The sequence below is a fragment of the Artemia franciscana genome, chromosome 13 (genome assembly GCF_032884065.1).
Source record: "Artemia franciscana chromosome 13, ASM3288406v1, whole genome shotgun sequence".
Lineage (NCBI taxonomy): Eukaryota > Metazoa > Arthropoda > Branchiopoda > Anostraca > Artemiidae > Artemia > Artemia franciscana.
Genome location: NC_088875.1, coordinates 5,362,031 through 5,380,106, shown reverse-complemented (window position 1 = coordinate 5,380,106; position 18,076 = coordinate 5,362,031). Strand labels below are relative to the sequence as shown.

Below are 18,076 nucleotides of genomic sequence, written 5' to 3'. Positions count from 1 at the left end.
AAAACTGGATTAGGTGACGTCAAAACTGAAAAAACTAAAAAAAGGCAAAAACTACAAAAAAAACTAAAAACTAATAAAAAAAATAAAAAAGCTAAAAAACTAAAAAAACTATAAAGGTAAAAACCAATAAAAAACTAAAAAAAAAACTGAAAAAACTAAAAAAAGGCAAAAACTACAAAAAAAAACTAAAAACTAATAAAAAAAGTAAAAAAGCTAAAAAACTAAAAAAACTAAAAAAACTAAAAAAAGGTAAAAAACTAAAAAAAATAAAAAATAAAAAAAAACTAAAAAAAAGGAAAAAACTGAAAAATAAGCTAAAATAAAGGTAAAAACCAATAAAAAACTAAAAAAAAAAAGGAAAAAACTAATAAATGACGACACTCAAAGAGAAAGCGACCAGGACAAAAAACTAAAAAAAAAGGCAAAAACTACAAAAAAACTAAAAACTAATAAAAAAAATAAAAAAGCTAAAAAACTAAAAAAACTAAAAAAAGGTAAAAAACTAAAAAAACTAAAAACTAAAAAAAAACTAAAAAAGGTAAAAACTAAAAGAACTAAAAAAGAAAAAAATAAATGACGACACTCAAAGAGAAAGCGACCAGGACAAAAGGAATGTTCGATTAGCAATCAACAAAGCACCGGGACACAGGGAGTATAAATGACGACCAGGACACAAGTAAAAAAAAAAATTAACAAAACTAAAAAGAAGGTAAAAACTACAAAAAAACTAAAAAGAAAAAAAAACTAAAAACTAATAAAAAAACTAAAAAATCTAAAAATCTAAATAAACTAAAAAAGAAAAAAAAAGGAAAAAAATAAAGGAGAAAAACAAAACTAAAAAACGAATGTATATACAGACCGGTACACCGGGATACAAATGACGACCGGGACACAGGGAATATAAATAACGACCGGGACACAGGGACACAACTACAACGGGGACACCGGGGGAAACAGGGGGATAACCTGACAATCTATTTATATGCAAAGACAATGGGACAGCAAAGAATGTTGTATATTCGCAAGTTTTACGTAGTTAAAACCATATATATATATATATATATATCTATATTCACAGGTGGGACATAGGGACACAACTACAATGGCGCGTAACTATTATGGCGCGTAACGACTTACGCGCGCGGGGGGGCTTGGGGGGGGCGCGAAGCGCCCCCACCAACTAGGTGTTGGGGTGGCGCGAAGCGCCACCCCAACAGCTAGTATATATATATATATATATATATATATATATATATATATATATATATATATATATATGTTTTTAACTACGTAAAACTTGCGAATATAGATGATATATATAAATATATATATATATATATATTTTCTTTTTAGTTTTTTTTTGTAGTTTTTACCTTTTTTAGTTTTTTTCTTCTTTTGTATTAATGCTAAAGCCAAGGTTCAAATCTGGAGCCTCTCGGACCTAGAACCTGAAACGAAACGCTTTACCAACTCAGCTACTTCGGCGTGAATACATTCGTTTTGAGCAGCTTTCTCGGGTGTTGCCATTGTTGTCCTGGTCGTCATTTATATTGCCTGTGTCCCGGTCGTCATTTGTGTCCCGGTATCCCAGTCTGTAATTTCTCCTTGAGTGTCCCGGTTGTTATTTATATTCCCTCTGTCCCGGTCGTCATTTGTGTCCCGGTCTGTAATTTCTCTTTGAGTGTTTTTTCTTTTTAGTATTTTTTAGTTTTTTACATTTTTTCTTTTTTCAGTTTTCTTTTTCTTCTTTATTTTTCAGCTTCACTATGAAATACATATCGCCGAACCTTTGTTTTTTTAACTAAAATCTGGTAGGCATTGATGACCTTATCCAAGTCAAGATCCCAAACCCAATCATCATCGCTATCATTTTCAGTTTTGATATGTTTTGACTCTCGCTGTCCAGGTGGATCTTCATCTAACTGCGCGGTTTTGCGTTCTTTAGCCTCAAGCCTGCATGACGACATACAGCTCAATCCTTATAATGACGTCAGTCGACAAACATGACGTCAGTCGACACACAAACATGACGTCAGTCGACAGACAGACAAACAACTTATTTTTATATAGATAGATATATTATATATATATATATATATATATATATATATATATATATATATATATCTATATATATAAAAATAAGTTGTCTGTCTGTGGATGTGTGGATGGATGTGTGGATGGATGTGTCAGGTGACGTCACCTGAAAAAACTGGATTAGGTGACGTCAAAACTGAAAAAACTAAAAAAAGGCAAAAACTACAAAAAAAAACTAAAAACTAATAAAAAAAATAAAAAAGCTAAAAAACTAAAAAAACTATAAAGGTAAAAACCAATAAAAAACTAAAAAAAAAACTGAAAAAAACTAAAAAAAGGCAAAAACTACAAAAAAAAAACTAAAAACTAATAAAAAAAGTAAAAAAGCTAAAAAACTAAAAAAACTAAAAAAACTAAAAAAAGGTAAAAAACTAAAAAAAATAAAAAATAAAAAAAAAACTAAAAAAAAGGAAAAAACTGAAAAATAAGCTAAAATAAAGGTAAAAACCAATAAAAAACTAAAAAAAAAAAGGAAAAAACTAATAAATGACGACACTCAAAGAGAAAGCGACCAGGACAAAAAACTAAAAAAAAAGGCAAAAACTACAAAAAAACTAAAAACTAATAAAAAAAATAAAAAAGCTAAAAAACTAAAAAAACTAAAAAAAGGTAAAAAACTAAAAAAACTAAAAACTAAAAAAAAACTAAAAAAGGTAAAAACTAAAAGAACTAAAAAAGAAAAAAATAAATGACGACACTCAAAGAGAAAGCGACCAGGACAAAAGGAATGTTCGATTAGCAATCAACAAAGCACCGGGACACAGGGAGTATAAATGACGACCAGGACACAAGTAAAAAAAAAAATTAACAAAACTAAAAAGAAGGTAAAAACTACAAAAAAACTAAAAAGAAAAAAAAACTAAAAACTAATAAAAAAACTAAAAAATCTAAAAATCTAAATAAACTAAAAAAGAAAAAAAAAATACAACTAACATCCTTTTTTTGCTGCCTCACAACCCAAGTTTGTTATTGCAATTGAATTAACAATAATAGATGTATTTTGGTGATAACCGAATTTATATATTTTATTCAGCATTATATTCTAAGTTCCAGAACTAAAACGTTAAATGGGTTGTGCTCCTCCTCTTATCTTCAACTATAATAAAGATAACCATTTCAAGGTTCTTCACAGCATATTTGAACAAAAGGATTGATAAAAGTGATTCCACAGAGGATATTCCACTCAACACCTATTACACTATATGTTTGTTTCGAGTCTAAACCCTTCCCTTTCTCCACCGTCTTCCTAAATTTTATGTTTATAGATGAAGCCACTTTGTGTGTTGATCCCACTACGCTTTGGTACACAACCCTTCTTATGAACCCTACTTATACGGTTCAGCGTCTGATTAACGTTCACGTTTGCTAAAAATTGGAAAACCATGTGTACTTTAACCCCACCTCCCCCTGGATCCTGGCAGGATATTATATTTCTAAGCAAAAGTCCGTATTTAACTTTGGTATGTTGTGCAGTTTAAATTTTTTTCCAACAAGCCCTCCTAGAGATAGGCGTCATATGTCCTACCTGCTGTATAATCAAGCAGATTGGGGAGGGGTTAGAACTCCTTTATAAATAACCCCACTCTTATAAATTTTTATTAAGAGATTTGAACTCCCATGTTACTAGAAATAAGGCTCGATGGTATCCTAGTCTAGCTGTATTTGGTGCAGAAAAAGAAAACAGTAATGACTACTGACTACTGCAGTTTTGTAGGTATAACAGTCTAGCTGTAAACAAAACAGTATTCGATCATAAAATGGTCAAACGCTAACAAAATATCCACATGATAGTAAGACAGCTAACCTAATTGATTATGTTATTTAAGCGTAAGACTGGCAGGAGCAACACAAGATACTAGGGTATGTAGGGGTGCTATTATTGATGTTGAAAATAAAGATGACAATCTAGTAGTGGCTTGGGTTAATTTAAAGCTGAAATTCGGAAGGATAACCAACTTCTGGGAAGCTATAACGATAGTAGACTCCAGGATGAAAATTTGAGGAACAGTTGAATACTAAACTGGAGAGTTTAAAATTTGAAAATTCGGAAGATGGATTGAATAATTTTTGAAAAATAATTTGTGAATTTGCTGATGGTGTCTTAGGGAAGAAAGTAAGGAATACGGGTGTTATTATAAATGAAAATGCTTCATGTTTAATAGAAAGGAGAAGGGGTTTGTACAAGAATTATCTTAATGGTGGATAATACAAAAATAAGAGGAATGTCAAGAAAGTGGAAAAAGTATTAAAATATGAGCTGGAGGTGTGAGCCGGATATTATGGGTGAAATTGCCGACAATCTAGAAAACACAGCAAAACGGCATAATAGTAAAATATTTTACTGGTTTGTTAATAAATTTAAAAGGAGTTGTCAATCTGAATCGTCTCAGTCAAACAGTTCGTGATAACAAAATGGAAGCAAGGAGCGACCCGGCTCAATAGTAACCAAAACTCTAAAAAAGGGAATGTTGACACCATTAGATACATCAAAAGAATCACATTTTTATGTTGACTTGAAATATATAAGTTTCATCAGGTTTAGTTTAGTACCCATCAATAGTTACGAGCCTGAGAAAAATTGCTTTATTTTTACGAAAAGGGAGAAACAACCTCTAAAAGTCATAGAATGTTAATGAAAGTCACACCATCAGATTGAGCCTACTACAGAACCTACGATTTCATGAATTCTGCTGATTTTCCTATTATTTTCCAAAACTGTGTTATAATTAGCGTCTACTCTCAGCTTTTAAAAACTCACGACTATTAATTTAAAACAAGAACGAATTTTGCCAGAAGCTGGATGGCGTTGGTAATTTTCTGTTTTGACACTATCTCAAATTTCCTCTTCTATCAGTTACCCATACTCTTTCATGCCAGTTCTGAAAAACAGCGTTAACCAGTCTTTAATTACGGAGCTCTTCAAAAATTTAATATTTCGTTTCAAGGTAAAATTCCTGTTTATTCGATAATCTTGCTCAAGAATATACGCAATGCTAAGAAAAAGATCCCTTTTTCTAGAACGCTAAATGTGACATTTAAAATTTATAAAAAGGGGCTCAAAATCTAGAACAAATATTTCACAATCATGTAAAATATTTGACATAATATAGAACTGATTTTTTGTATTACAACTGGATGTACATAATGGTACTAAGAGTATAAATGAAGTTATTTTTTATCATTGAGGGTACTAGAGACTTCACGCCATCACGATATAAGGAGACGGACTGTTAGCAATGCTAAATGTTTTTTGTACTGTGCATGACGTTTTCTATTACAAATTAGACAAAGAAAGAAGTTTTTTCAACTGGAAGCAAGGAGCAACATAAAAATTTAAAACGAACAGAAATCACTACGTATATAAGGGGGTACCCTCCCCCATTCAATGTTCAAAGTTTGTCCCAATTCTTCAAGAATGACTCCTGCAGGACAAAGGCCGTTAAATTAGAATAAACAGCTCCCTTTTAAGTGCTTGAAAAAACTTTGTCGTAAAGAGCGAGATCCTGACGAGGGGGCCACCCTCCTCATATATTTAACAATTCCTGTTCGTTTTAAGTTTTAATGTTGCTCCTTACTTTCAGATGAAAAAAGTTTGTTTTTTCATTTATTTTTTTTAAATACTTACCCTTAACATCTCCACGCGTAAAATTGAGTCGGCAAAGAGAAAGCAGGACATAAGAAGAATTTCGTATATAAATTCTGGCTAATTCCCCCCAGGTAAACTTTCCCCTGGAAAATTCCACCCCTGGAAAATTTTCTCCCCATGGATAATCCTGCCTGTGGAAAAATCTCTCCAGCGGAAAATTTACCCCCTCACCCAAAAAATGTATGCATACTTCCCAATGACAAATGATATATGTAAACAATGGGCAAATTTTATAACATAAAAACTTTCCCCAGGGGATACGGAGGGTCACGTCATCTCCAAAGGCGTAGTTATTCGTGTTTTTTCAATTATGCTGAACAAAATAGTTTTCTCAAAATTTTGATTGGTCTATTTTGAGAAAGAGGTGTATGGGAGGGGGCCTAGTTGCCCTCTAATTTTTTGGTCACTTAAAAAGGGCATTAGAACATTTAATTTACGTTCTAGTGAGCCCTCTTGCGATATTCTAGGACCCACTGGGTCAATATGATCATCCCTGAGAAAAACAAAAAAAGGACACATAACCGTGATTTCTCTTTCAGCAAAAGATACAAAATTCCACATTTTTGCCGATGGGACCTTGCAACCTTTACAGTAGGGTTTTCAGATTCACGGAATCTGATGCAGTAATTTTTTTTAAGGTTCTATGACTTTTAGGGGCAGTTTTCCCCTTTTTTCAAAAATTGTGCAAATTTTTTCAGGCTCGTAGCCTTTGATGGGTAAGACCATATTTGGAATCAACGTAATAAGTGGAAAGTTTTGATTTTTCTATTGGGATCAAACTTCCGTTTTTTAGAGTATGGATACTATTGAGCCGTGTTGACCCTTACTTAATGTTTGTTAACACTAACTGTTCGAAAATGAAGTCACAATTTAGCCTTCCTACACTTAATTGCTTCCAATCTTACTTTTCTTATAGATTCTTATAACCTTTTTTAGTACAAGCAAGAAAAGGAGGCATATTAGAATTTCACTTGAAAATGTCATAAGAGCCAAATAAAAACTATAGGCTTTTGAATAACAAATTAAACATCCTAGTACTCAGACAGGGGAGGCGTCTTCACGCAAGTTGAGCACCGAGGAAGTAGTTTATCAGGTTATATTTGGCTCAATCATGTTTCGCTGATGGACAAAAAGGGTATCAACTAGTGAATAATTTATTTCGGTGCCATTTTTCACAAACTTAAAGCGTCATTGCTATTGATATTAGACTTGAAAGGTGGTATCAAGTTTTATTTTATTGGGTGAGTTCATGGCGTATAGAATCCTTCCAATTAATTTTAATGAATTGTAAATTCCATTAAATTCTAATTCTTCTGATGGCAATTTAATAGCTATTTCTAAAATTAGTTTTACACCCCATTTAATGGAGAATTTATCTAAACCTTACAGATCAAATTATTTCATAAATAGGTTTGGAAGGTTTAGAAGTCGACAATGTTTTTATGGTGGAAATGACACCTGTGACCCCTTCCTCTTTTCATTAGTGTTATTTTGTAGACTTTTAGTAGTGTAAACCATTTAGTACTTAAAACTCCTGAGACTAAATTGTCCTGCGGAATCTTTATGAATGACAACAAAAAGATACTAGGGTAGTCAAATAAAAAAATGTAAGGGGGCTAGAATATTTTTTTAGGGGAACAAAACAAATATTTTCCAGAGCCTAGCCCCCCCCCCTCTGAAAGTGGTGTTCCTGACAGAGAATGGTAAACTTCTATGTTTTCCATTATATTTGTTGCTCAATCTGCTACTGCAACATCATTTAAAATTCATGAAGTGTCCAAGGGAGCCTTTACTTGCTAATTCCTGATATGCCTCTTGGAATGATAAGTGTCCTAAGCAGTTCTGGCATGCTTGGCACAATTCCAAGATGCTTAGCACATCCTCCTAAACGCGTGGTACAGTTCTGCACAGTATGCGTGGTAAAGAGATATCGAAACCTCGGAAATTTTTGACAAACTCGAAAAAACAGGTCTTTTATAGCTTCTTTAGTGTTTCAACCGAAGACATTATGTTTTTTTGAGGTATCTAAGCACAATGCTCGGATATTTTGCCGTAAACTCAGTGAAAAAAGATCCCTGTACTGAGCTTGAAAAAAAGCAGGCAAATGGGCTTGAATTCGTTGGAAACATTTTTGCATGATTATCTTATTGTGGAATTTGATTTTGCTTAAATCTGACAAACGTTTCCACCAATATATTAATTATTTTGATTAATATATTTAATTTTTCCTAATATAAGAGACCTCATTCTTTTTCGTATCCTGAAGTCAAACCGGGAAAGGAGAACAAGGCAGAAACAGGTTGAGAAACGGCCCAGGGTGGGCAGAGGGTGCTTTTTGGTGAAACTATTTTCAGTGCAAGGATTTGGCATTGCGTTTTTTCGTATTAAATCAAAAAATAAGCTTTTTCAACTGAAAGTAAGCAGCAACATTAAAACTTAAAACGTACAGTAATTGTTACGTAAATAAAGGGGGTTGCCTCCTCGTCAATATCTCTCCCTTTAGCCTATAGTTTTTTTGTGCTTTCAAAAAAGCTTCTCATTGTTCTAATTTAACGAACCTTGTGTTTCAGAAGTCGTTCTTAAAGAATTAGGACGAAATTAAACCTTTAGTTCAAAGAATAAGGTGTTGGGGAGGGAGCAGGGACCTTCCTCATAAACATAACAATTTCTGTTCATTTTAAGTTTTAATGTTGCTCCTTACTTTCAGCTGAAAAAAACTTTTTTTAATTTAATTTCCAATCGTTTTTTAAATATTGCCAGGATATCTGGCTCCACTTCCACGAAACAATTCCCCTCCCCACAGAAATATCCTCTGGACAATTCAATTCTGTCTAAAGTTTGACCCAGACAGTTACCTCTAACATCTTCACGCGTAAAATTTAATTGGAAAATTGAAAGCAAGACATATAAAGACATATAATATTTTGTATATAAACTTTGGCAAATTCATCCAATGTAAAATTCTCCCTGAAAAGTTCATCCCCGAAACTTCCCTCCCCATGAAATATTCTCCCTGTGCAAAATCCCCAAAGCAGAAATTCATCCTCCCCTCCCCATCCGAAAAGTATATGCTTGCTTTCCAATAACAAATAATATATATATAAACAACAGGCAAATTTTACAGCTTAAAAACCGTTCCCCAAGGGCTATAGGAGGTGATTTTATCCCCGAAGATATAGTTCTAACAGATCTAACAGACATCTACATTTCTTAGAAAATATTCTCTTCAACGTAACAGGCAAACCCAATTACGTAGGTGTACCAAACACTTGCGCCTTAGAATTGTCCAGATGTGCGCAATAACGTCTGGAGAGGCTAGTAGCTCTAATAGATTAACCCCTATCTAGCCGTTGAAAACCATTGGGGCATCGCTACTTGTAGCGTGCGCGTGTGTCGAATAGAGCAATAAGAACGGGGCATTTTAATTAGAAGCTCTCAAAAATATCTCTTAAAGTGGCTTACATTTATCTCTAACGTGATTATGAGAAATAGGAAGAAGAATATTATTCAATTCTGCGCTTGTGTACCAGGATTACAAAGTCTTGGCTCAAAGAAACAAGACATTTTCGTGAAAACTCTCGGAAAATCTCTTAATATGGCTTAAATATATCTCTGATAACAACCCTCCCCTTGGAATTGGTTGCTAAGGTCCTTACCTTTCTATAGTTCACGCTTTTTTGCTTATATTTTATCCTACATCAGCTTTTTTCACGTTTTCTTCTATTTGTTGATTTTTAATTGCTTTTTTCTGTGATTTCAGGATTTTATAATGTTTTTATTAATAAAACTTGTATGTATAATAAAACTTTTGAGTTTTAGATTTATGTTTCCGGAATGAATCTTCAATACGTAATTATTTACACAGTGAAATACCTAAATCCAATGTCATGTAACATCTTAGAGATTCAAATGGGGGCTGATACAAATGGGAGGATAATTATGGGGGCTTTGGGAAAGGAGTTGTAGTCTTTATCATCTGTTTTCTATAGTTTTCCACTGGGCTTCACTTTTTTTTAATGTTCTTCTAATATTAAAGAATACACCCTTTCCTGCAAAAAGTCTTCTCAGTCTTATTATCATTTTTTTAGGTCATGGTTAACATCATGCCAAACAAAGGGAGAGAGGAAAAGTCGTTCGTAGTGGCCTGTTTAGACGTGCAAGCTTTTGAAAAGACTGCTGATTTCCATTATGAACCTGAAATAACTGTTGAAGATAGATCTCGGTGTACACAGGTGCTTGAATAGCTAAAATGGTTAAAATACCATTTCTTGGTATTTCAATTACACTGAATGATAAAATAACAAATTTCCTCTCCCCATCCTGAACAGTACATTTTTACCCCCCTTCCTCCTGCGCTATCGTCAATCGACGTTCCGAGTCCAAATAAAATTTCAAAAGCAAATTGACAAACAATTAGTCGCACATTTTGATCTGGCACCCTACCAGAACAAATGTCTGTAAACAAGTCACAAACTTAGGGGTCTGGTTGAAAGAGGTGTTATTGGTGATGATTCAGCTCATATCTGTATTTTTTTCACTCAAATAAATGGTTTAAGAATAACACAAAGCCAAATGTCTGTAAACAAGTCACAAACTTAGGGGTCTGGTTGAAAGAGGTGTTATTGGTGATGATTCAGCTCATATCTGTATTTTTTTCACTCAAATAAATAGTTTAAGAATAACACAAAGCCTACCAGAACAAATGTCTGTAAACAAGTCACAAACTTAGGGGTCTGGTTGAAAGAGGTGTTATTGGTGATGATTCAGCTCATATCTGTATTTTTTTCACTCAAATAAATAGTTTAAGAATAACACAAAGCCTACCAGAACAAATGTCTGTAAACAAGTCACAAACTTAGGGGTCAGGTTGAAAGAGGTGTTATTGGTGATGATTCAGCTCATATCTGTATTTTTTTTTTTCACTCAAATAAATAGTTTAAGAATAACACAAAGCCTACCAGAACAAATGTCTATAAACAAGTCACAAACTTAGGGGCCTGGTTGAAAGGGATACATGTCATATCTATATGTTTTTTCACTCAAATGAATAGTTTAATAATAACACAAATTTGGGTATTTTATGGCAGCCTTGCTTAATTCACAATATTTGTTTTGTTTAATTAGAACATGATATAATACCATCTCAAACTACTTCTAAGGAAAATTACATGGAAAAAAGTTCTTCTCGCATGACTAAATCATTTTTTTTCATCCAAGGGAATTTTTTGTTACGCAATGGTGAATTCAGATGATTCATGTATATTTTTGCCCTTTTAATTCAAATATTCCACGTAATTTTTTTTAAACTGCTCCCTTTTACAATACACGTTTTTCCCTTTCCACTTTTCCCCTTTTTCCAAAATTTCTACTTTTACACGGTATCTACTCTTGTTTGTAGGTTTTAACTTGTCAGTTTGATGTAGATAAAAATATGTGACTGACCATATCTTAAATATAGTCAATTCCATGCCTCCAGTATAAGTGCCTCCTGTTAGTCTCCAGTTCCAAAAGAAACACACAGACAAAGAAGCTTCCAAACTGACATTTCTGCTAAATTTTATGTGCTGAAGTTTGTCCAAACCTAAGGTCTTATAAACTGGAAAACTCAATAGTAAAGAGGACCAAGTATCCTTTTTTATAGCTTTAAAGTATCGATGCTTAAGTTTTACTAAAACAAAAAATTTTCATAAGCACTGATTGACTTTATTGTTTAAAATTCTGTTCGAGTAGTGACAAATATATGTCTTAAGTCGCTGAAGGGCTAAAAATGTATAATAATCTTCCGCAAGCCTACCTAATATAATTTTTTATATATTTGCTCTCTCCAACTAGTGCTGGAGGTTCTGGGAGTCACCCATTTTCCACCACGCTTGCCACAACGGTCAGTTCCTAAAATGCTACAATTACCCAAATCTACGTGTTAAACAGCTATTATCGGTGCTGTAGTCAAAAATTAGATCGTAATAAAGACAACCCTGAGAATGTGCTACACATAATAAAATAGTGATAAAATAGCACTTTTGTGCTTCAGGTGTCAACCCTGCTTTCCATCGTCTGTTGTCCTTCTCGAAGCACCAGATGCTTTGTTTTGTATGGCACATCTTTGCCACGCTTGATGCGTACCTCCAGACATCAGTGGTTATTAGAGTGGGTGACCCCCAAAGGTTCATGAATACCATCTCTAGCGATTTATCACTAATTCTAGTGATTTTTTATGTTGCCTAGTGATTTTCTTCTACCCAGTGATTTATTGTGATTTTTGTCTAAAACAAGCAAGTTTTTCCAAAATTTAGTGATTTTTCACGATATAGCGTGTATATTCATAATCCAGTCGCATAAATCATGCAAGAAGCTAATTAATAAAAAGAACGCAAAATAGTGATTCACTACAGTTCAAAATATGTTTCAGATTAGTATTTATGCAAATCGGGGGAGCATGACGGTCTCAATTCCGCAAATGACGAGGGTTTGGCTTTGGGCTTGCAACCCACACCCGGGACCTTGAGGGGCAACCCTCAGGGGAAAAACAACTGCAACTGAAACGTCTACAACAGCCTCGGATACATCACTACCCCAGATAACGACCCCTGCATGCCCCCGGAACCGATTTTTGACTGCGAAACAAAATCTAAAGATGGGTTTTTGGAACGTGAGAACGATGAACCAGATATCCAAGACAGAGCAAGTTCTGAAAGAGATGAGACAATACCTCATCGATATACTCGTTCTCAGTGAAATAAGGTGGACTGGAAATGGATTAAAGAAGTTCGGTGATGGATATGTCATGGCATTTAGTGGTAACCCTTCCGTCCACCGCACTGGTGTAGGACTTCTGATGTTGCCACTTGCACACAAAGCAATGACAAACTGGAACCCAGTTAATGAACGTATAATGACAGCTCGCTTCGTATCAAATCACACAAAAATGACCATCATCGCATGCTACGCTCCAACTAACGAAGCTGATGAAGAGGAGAAAGATGCTTTCTATAACATGCTACACTCGGTCACCAAAGACGTTCCCAGGCATGATGTACTCTGCGTGGTTGGCGATCTAAATGCTAAAGTTGGTGCAGACCGCCAGTACTGCCCTGAAGTTCTGGGCCCACATGGCATGTGAGAGATAAATGAGAATGGCACACTCCTAATCAATTATGCACTAAGCAACGATTTGATAATAGGTGGTAGTATGTTCGACCATAAAACGATTCACAAGTACACATGGGTGTCCCCCGACGGCCGAACGAAGAATCAAATCGACCATTTCCTCATGTCAGGACGTTGGAGAAGTAGCCTATGTGGCGTGAGGGGTTTTCGAGGAGCGGATGTTAATTCAGGTCACATTCTGATGATAGCCGAAGTAAGAATCAAACTGAAAGCTCAGAAGCGGAAAACTAACACTGCAACACATAAGCAATTTGACACCGATAAGCTGAAAGATCCTGACATCCGCAAAAACTTCTGCATATCTCTACATAACGGATTTGAAGCGTTAAATCTGCTCGACGAAACCAATGACTTTGATGTTGAGAATACATGAACCTCAGTCAAGAGTGTGTACCATGAGGTTGCGAAGGCCAACCTTGGCTTCAAGAAAAGAAAGAAAGAAGAATGGATATCGGATGACACCTGGAAATACATCAGTAAACGCAAGGAGACCCGAACGCTTATCCTGAATATGTCGAGCCCAGAGCAAAAAGCCCAATTACAGCTCCGCTACAAAGAAGAGGATAAAGCGGTGAAAAGAAGTACCAGGAAAGACAAAAGAAATGCCATTGAGAGAAAAGCAGCGCTTGCAGAAGAAGCTGCAAAGAAAGGAGACTCAAAAATGGTTTATCGACTAACAAACGAGATAGTTGGAAAGAAAACAAATCGTGCATCCCTTGTAAAAGATGAAAATGGAGACGTTATTTCGGATCCACAGAAATCTGACGAGAGATGGGCCTCACATTTCGAGAAAGTCTTAAATAGGCCCAGACCTGATGATCCAGAAACAGTACCGGATACGCCATTTTTACAAATTGACGTAAGTGCTGACCCACCCAGCGCGGAAGAAGTGACGACAGCTGTGAAAAAGCTGAAAAATGGACGTGCACCTGGAGTCGATGGGATCACGGCAGAGATGCTGAAAGCGTCCCTTCGAGCCTGCATATTCGTATGGACTGCTCTTCTAGTGGCCATCTGGAACAACGAAAAAGCCTCAAAAGATTGGACCAGAGGTATACTGGTCAAAGTCTTCAAGAAAGGCGATGCACAAATTTGTGACAATTGGAGGGGCATCAATTTGACGTCTGTGCCTAGTAAAATACTAGCCTCAGTAATACTACAACGCCTAAGAGCAGCCCTAGACTCACATCTCAGGGAGGAGCAGCATGGGTTCCGACCTGGTAGGTCTTGCTCTGATCTTATTTTCATTCTTAGACTGATGGTGGAAGAGTCCAGAGAATGGAACATAAAGCTGTACCTGCTCTTCATTGATTTTGAAAAGGCGTTCGATTCTGTTGACCGAGACACTTTATGGAAGATTTTGAAATATTACGGAGTACCTGATAAACTAGTCAAAATGATATTCGCACTATATGAGGATAGTGAATGCTGTGTACGCACAGAAAATGGGGACAAGCGTTTCTTCAAGATAATGTCTGGCGTCAAACAAGGGTGTGTCCTATCCCCGTTTCTATTTGTCATTGTAATGGACTGTATTCTACGGCAGTCTTCAGGCATTGGAGTGAAGATTAGCAGCCGACAGATCTCTGATCTGGACTTCGCAGATGACGTTGTTCTTCTTGAAGAAGCGAAACTGTGACTGCAGCTGCTACTCGACGCCATAGATGAAAAGGCCGAGAAAATGGGACTTGCATTAAATGTCAGTAAAACAAAGAGTATGGCCACATCTGACTCCCCACTCATATTAAAATGCAAAAATAAAACTATTGAATAGGTCAAGGAATTTAAATATCTTGGGAGTTGGATCGAATACGATGGTGAAATAGCCAACGAAATCAAGAGGAAAATTGGACAAGCGACATCGGCTTTTAGCAAGTTGAAACCAGTCTTACGCAGTAGTAAATACTCTATGCGCTTGAAGCTCCGCCTCCTGAATAGCAATGTGATGTTCATCCTCCTCTATGCTAGTGAATGCTGGAAACTAAACACCCAGCTAGAGAAACGTGTCCTAGCCTTTGAAAACATGTGCCTTAGGAGAATCCTGAACATATCGTGGTAGGAAAAGGTCACCAGCATAGAAGTTCGCCGACGAACCGGTCAGCCATTAGTTACTGACCTTCTGAAACGTAGGAGATTGACATACCTTGGCCACGTCCTCCGTATGCCAGAGGATCAACTCCCGAATACAGTATAAGATTGGCGTCCCGAGGGGAGGCGAAAAAGAGGTCGACCAAGACACACCTTACGACGACAGTACGACCGAGACCTGAGAAACGCGGAGTTGTCTCTTCAACCACAGAGGGAGGACGTTATGGCTGCAGCTCAGCTCCGAGATGTCTGGCGAGGTTTCGTAGACGCCCTATGAGCCACCCCTGGCTCTGGAGGATCTAAGGTCTAAGGTCTAAGGTAATTATGCAAATATACGGCCTTTGAAACTTCCAAATTCCCACCACTTGTCTACATCAAAAATAGACCCCAGAGCGTTAACATCAAGATAATAGATGGTGAACCTAGTAAATCATAAAATTGCAAAAATGTTCTATACTTCCTATTCCAAACCATTTGCTCAAGTCGTATTTTTTCTTCATATTTATGTTTTTTTCTGTAAATTATCAGTTCTAAATTAGATTTCCTTCCATTCAAATCTTTGAAAGTGGATTGAATTGTGTATATGAATACACCATCTACACCTGCAAATAGAACAGGTCTGGGGATGAAGAGAATAGCTCTGGAGATCAAAGTTTGCTAAGGATAATGTATGATCTATGAAAACCAGTTTCATAGCCACAAAGATAAATAACGGGTGAAAGAATGCATTGGACTTTTATAACTTGGGCTGTATATTTGCACACTAGGGGGATGGGGTAAGGTTAAGTTACTTTACCACCATACCCCTTTAGTGTGAAAATATAAAGCCTCAATTATATTATTATATAAGCTAGAGTATTATATTTTCATCATATTTTGGCGCATTTCGTTAGGATTAACATAACTTCACTTCTTGGTGTGTTCCGCATAATTAACAAGTGCATCTTTTTTTTATCAAAGAAGCAATAAGACGGATGCGTATCAAAGTTTGTGAAGGGTGGGACACATATAACCAGTTATCGGTGATCCGGGTATAGGTCAAGGTTACCAATTCAGGAAAAATGGTATTTTTCAAAATTTCAAGAATAATTTCAACAAAACATTAATCTAAAAGCATTTTTTCACATCTAGGGGGGTAATTTTACCCCCTTCCTATAGGTGCCCCAGTATAGACCATGGTAAAGAAACTAAGCAATTATTAATGACAATAATGAAGCGTATTCTAGAAATTCTAGTGATTTCTAGTCAATAATCTAGTGATTTGTGTTCTGACTTAATGATTTTTTCAATAATCTAGGGATTTCTTTCACCGGGTGGCAACCCTGCACTCGTCATTGTAAATTAGTTGTATGAATTGGTTTTACAAGATTATGAATGGAAAGTTAGGATATGAACTTTGTTCACTAGCTTTCCTATGCCTGAGTTTGAACTGAGTTATCTGACCTTTTATATTCATTGACCAATGTAAAAGACGTTCTGGGTCTGAATTTAATTATAACCACAAAATCTGGTTAGAGATTAAAATTTTCAAGGAATTGAAATATTTATTTAGGTATTTGTCATTCCAGACCGAATTGTCCTTCAATTGTGTCAGTACACAAACCCCTGTCCCCCACACAAAAAACGCATGGACACAGTGGGAGCCTAAAATCCTGTCGGAAGAAGAAACTGAAAAGCTGTTGAATTCCTTCAACTTGCGTTACGCTATTAGAAAATGTTCAACAAGGTAACATATTCTCCTTGTTTCCTAAATGCAGAAGCTGTATGTCCTTGTCATTTTTCTATTTCTTCTCACTTCTCACCCATGGTTCCCATTGCTGTGATTTCGCGCAAAATCCTGCGACAAATGAAACAAATCGTACGACAAACGACGCAAAACCATTCGTTTTGCTGCAATCTCGGACGCGCTGAATAATTTCAACTCATACGACAATTCGCATGCGTTGTTCTGATTTAAAAAAAAATGGAAAATGAAAATGATAAAAACAAAAATCGGTTTGAGAACCTAATTTGAATTCTTCTAGAGTTTGACGCAAGGACATAAAAGTCTGCGTTTCTTTGTGAACCTCCATTCGATTCTGTCGTACGTCTGTTCCGCCAAAAAAAAAAAATCGTGTCGGGATTGAGGCAGCAGTAGGAACCAGGCGCTAAGCTCGCAGTATCTTAACTTATTCGCATGCTGACCAATAGTCTGCGTAACGCAAATTCTGATCTTTTGATTCATTTCGACCGGGATTACAATACGCGGTTGGAGGCAAATCCTCTAAAAATGGAACCATGGAGTTTTAATGTTATTTTAACAAAGGCAAGCCATATGACAGTATAAAATGACTTAAAAAAGATAATGCATTAGCTTTAAAGTATACCGCCCAAGTTCAATTTTCTTTAAGACACCTTTTAAAGGTTTAACAAGCTGAACATTTCTTATGCTATAAATGTTCATTTCATCAAAAGAGACGTGCTGTAAGCATTGATTTTCCCTTGTGATTCTTTGGGATTAAAGCTAATTTTGAATAATTTTTTTTTTTAAGATTTTTAGTTAACAAAAAAAAGAATTAAACACTTTCTTTGTATACATAAATTCTACGGTTGTTTTACCTTGGCCTAGAGAAAGGGCTAACAAACGATCATCTTTTTTATTCATGTATCCTTTGCCATATTTTTTGGTCGTCCTTACCGGACCGTTGGATCTTCTCTTGAAGACAGATTATTCTAAAATGTTTAATCAGAGCTATTTTAGTCACTAGAACATTCATTAAATTGACTGTAATTCTTTGTTTTAGGATTGAGAAAGCTCTTTTGGAGACAAGCTACTTTACATCATTTGCAAGAGATTGGGACAAACTTCTCGGATGATTACATTATTTTGATGACATAATTTAGTGAAAACAGACAAAAACTTTGGGTGGTTTCAGAAATTTATACACACCTGAGCGGAGAACTCAACTAATGGTTTTTTTAACTTGCTAGAACAGCCATCCAGATATTACAATGTTTTGACTATATATCGTACTAAAGATTAAAAAGGCCTTCGAATAGGAAGCTAGGTATACTAGGGTTCCTCAGTGCTGCCATCAA

At 35.6% G+C, this 18,076-nt stretch overlaps 1 protein-coding gene across 1 annotated transcript; it reads left to right on the top strand.

Annotated features, from left to right (window-relative positions):
* Nucleotides 1-9,837: 9,837 nt before the first annotated feature.
* Nucleotides 9,838-17,993, top strand: LOC136035078 (uncharacterized). The gene is made up of 3 exons (XM_065716668.1): nt 9,838-9,975; nt 16,567-16,724; nt 17,782-17,993. The coding sequence occupies exons 1-3, from the start codon at nt 9,847-9,849 to the stop codon at nt 17,852-17,854; spliced, it is 360 nt and encodes a 119-aa protein (XP_065572740.1). The 5' UTR covers nt 9,838-9,846; the 3' UTR covers nt 17,855-17,993.
* Nucleotides 17,994-18,076: the final 83 nt, after the last annotated feature.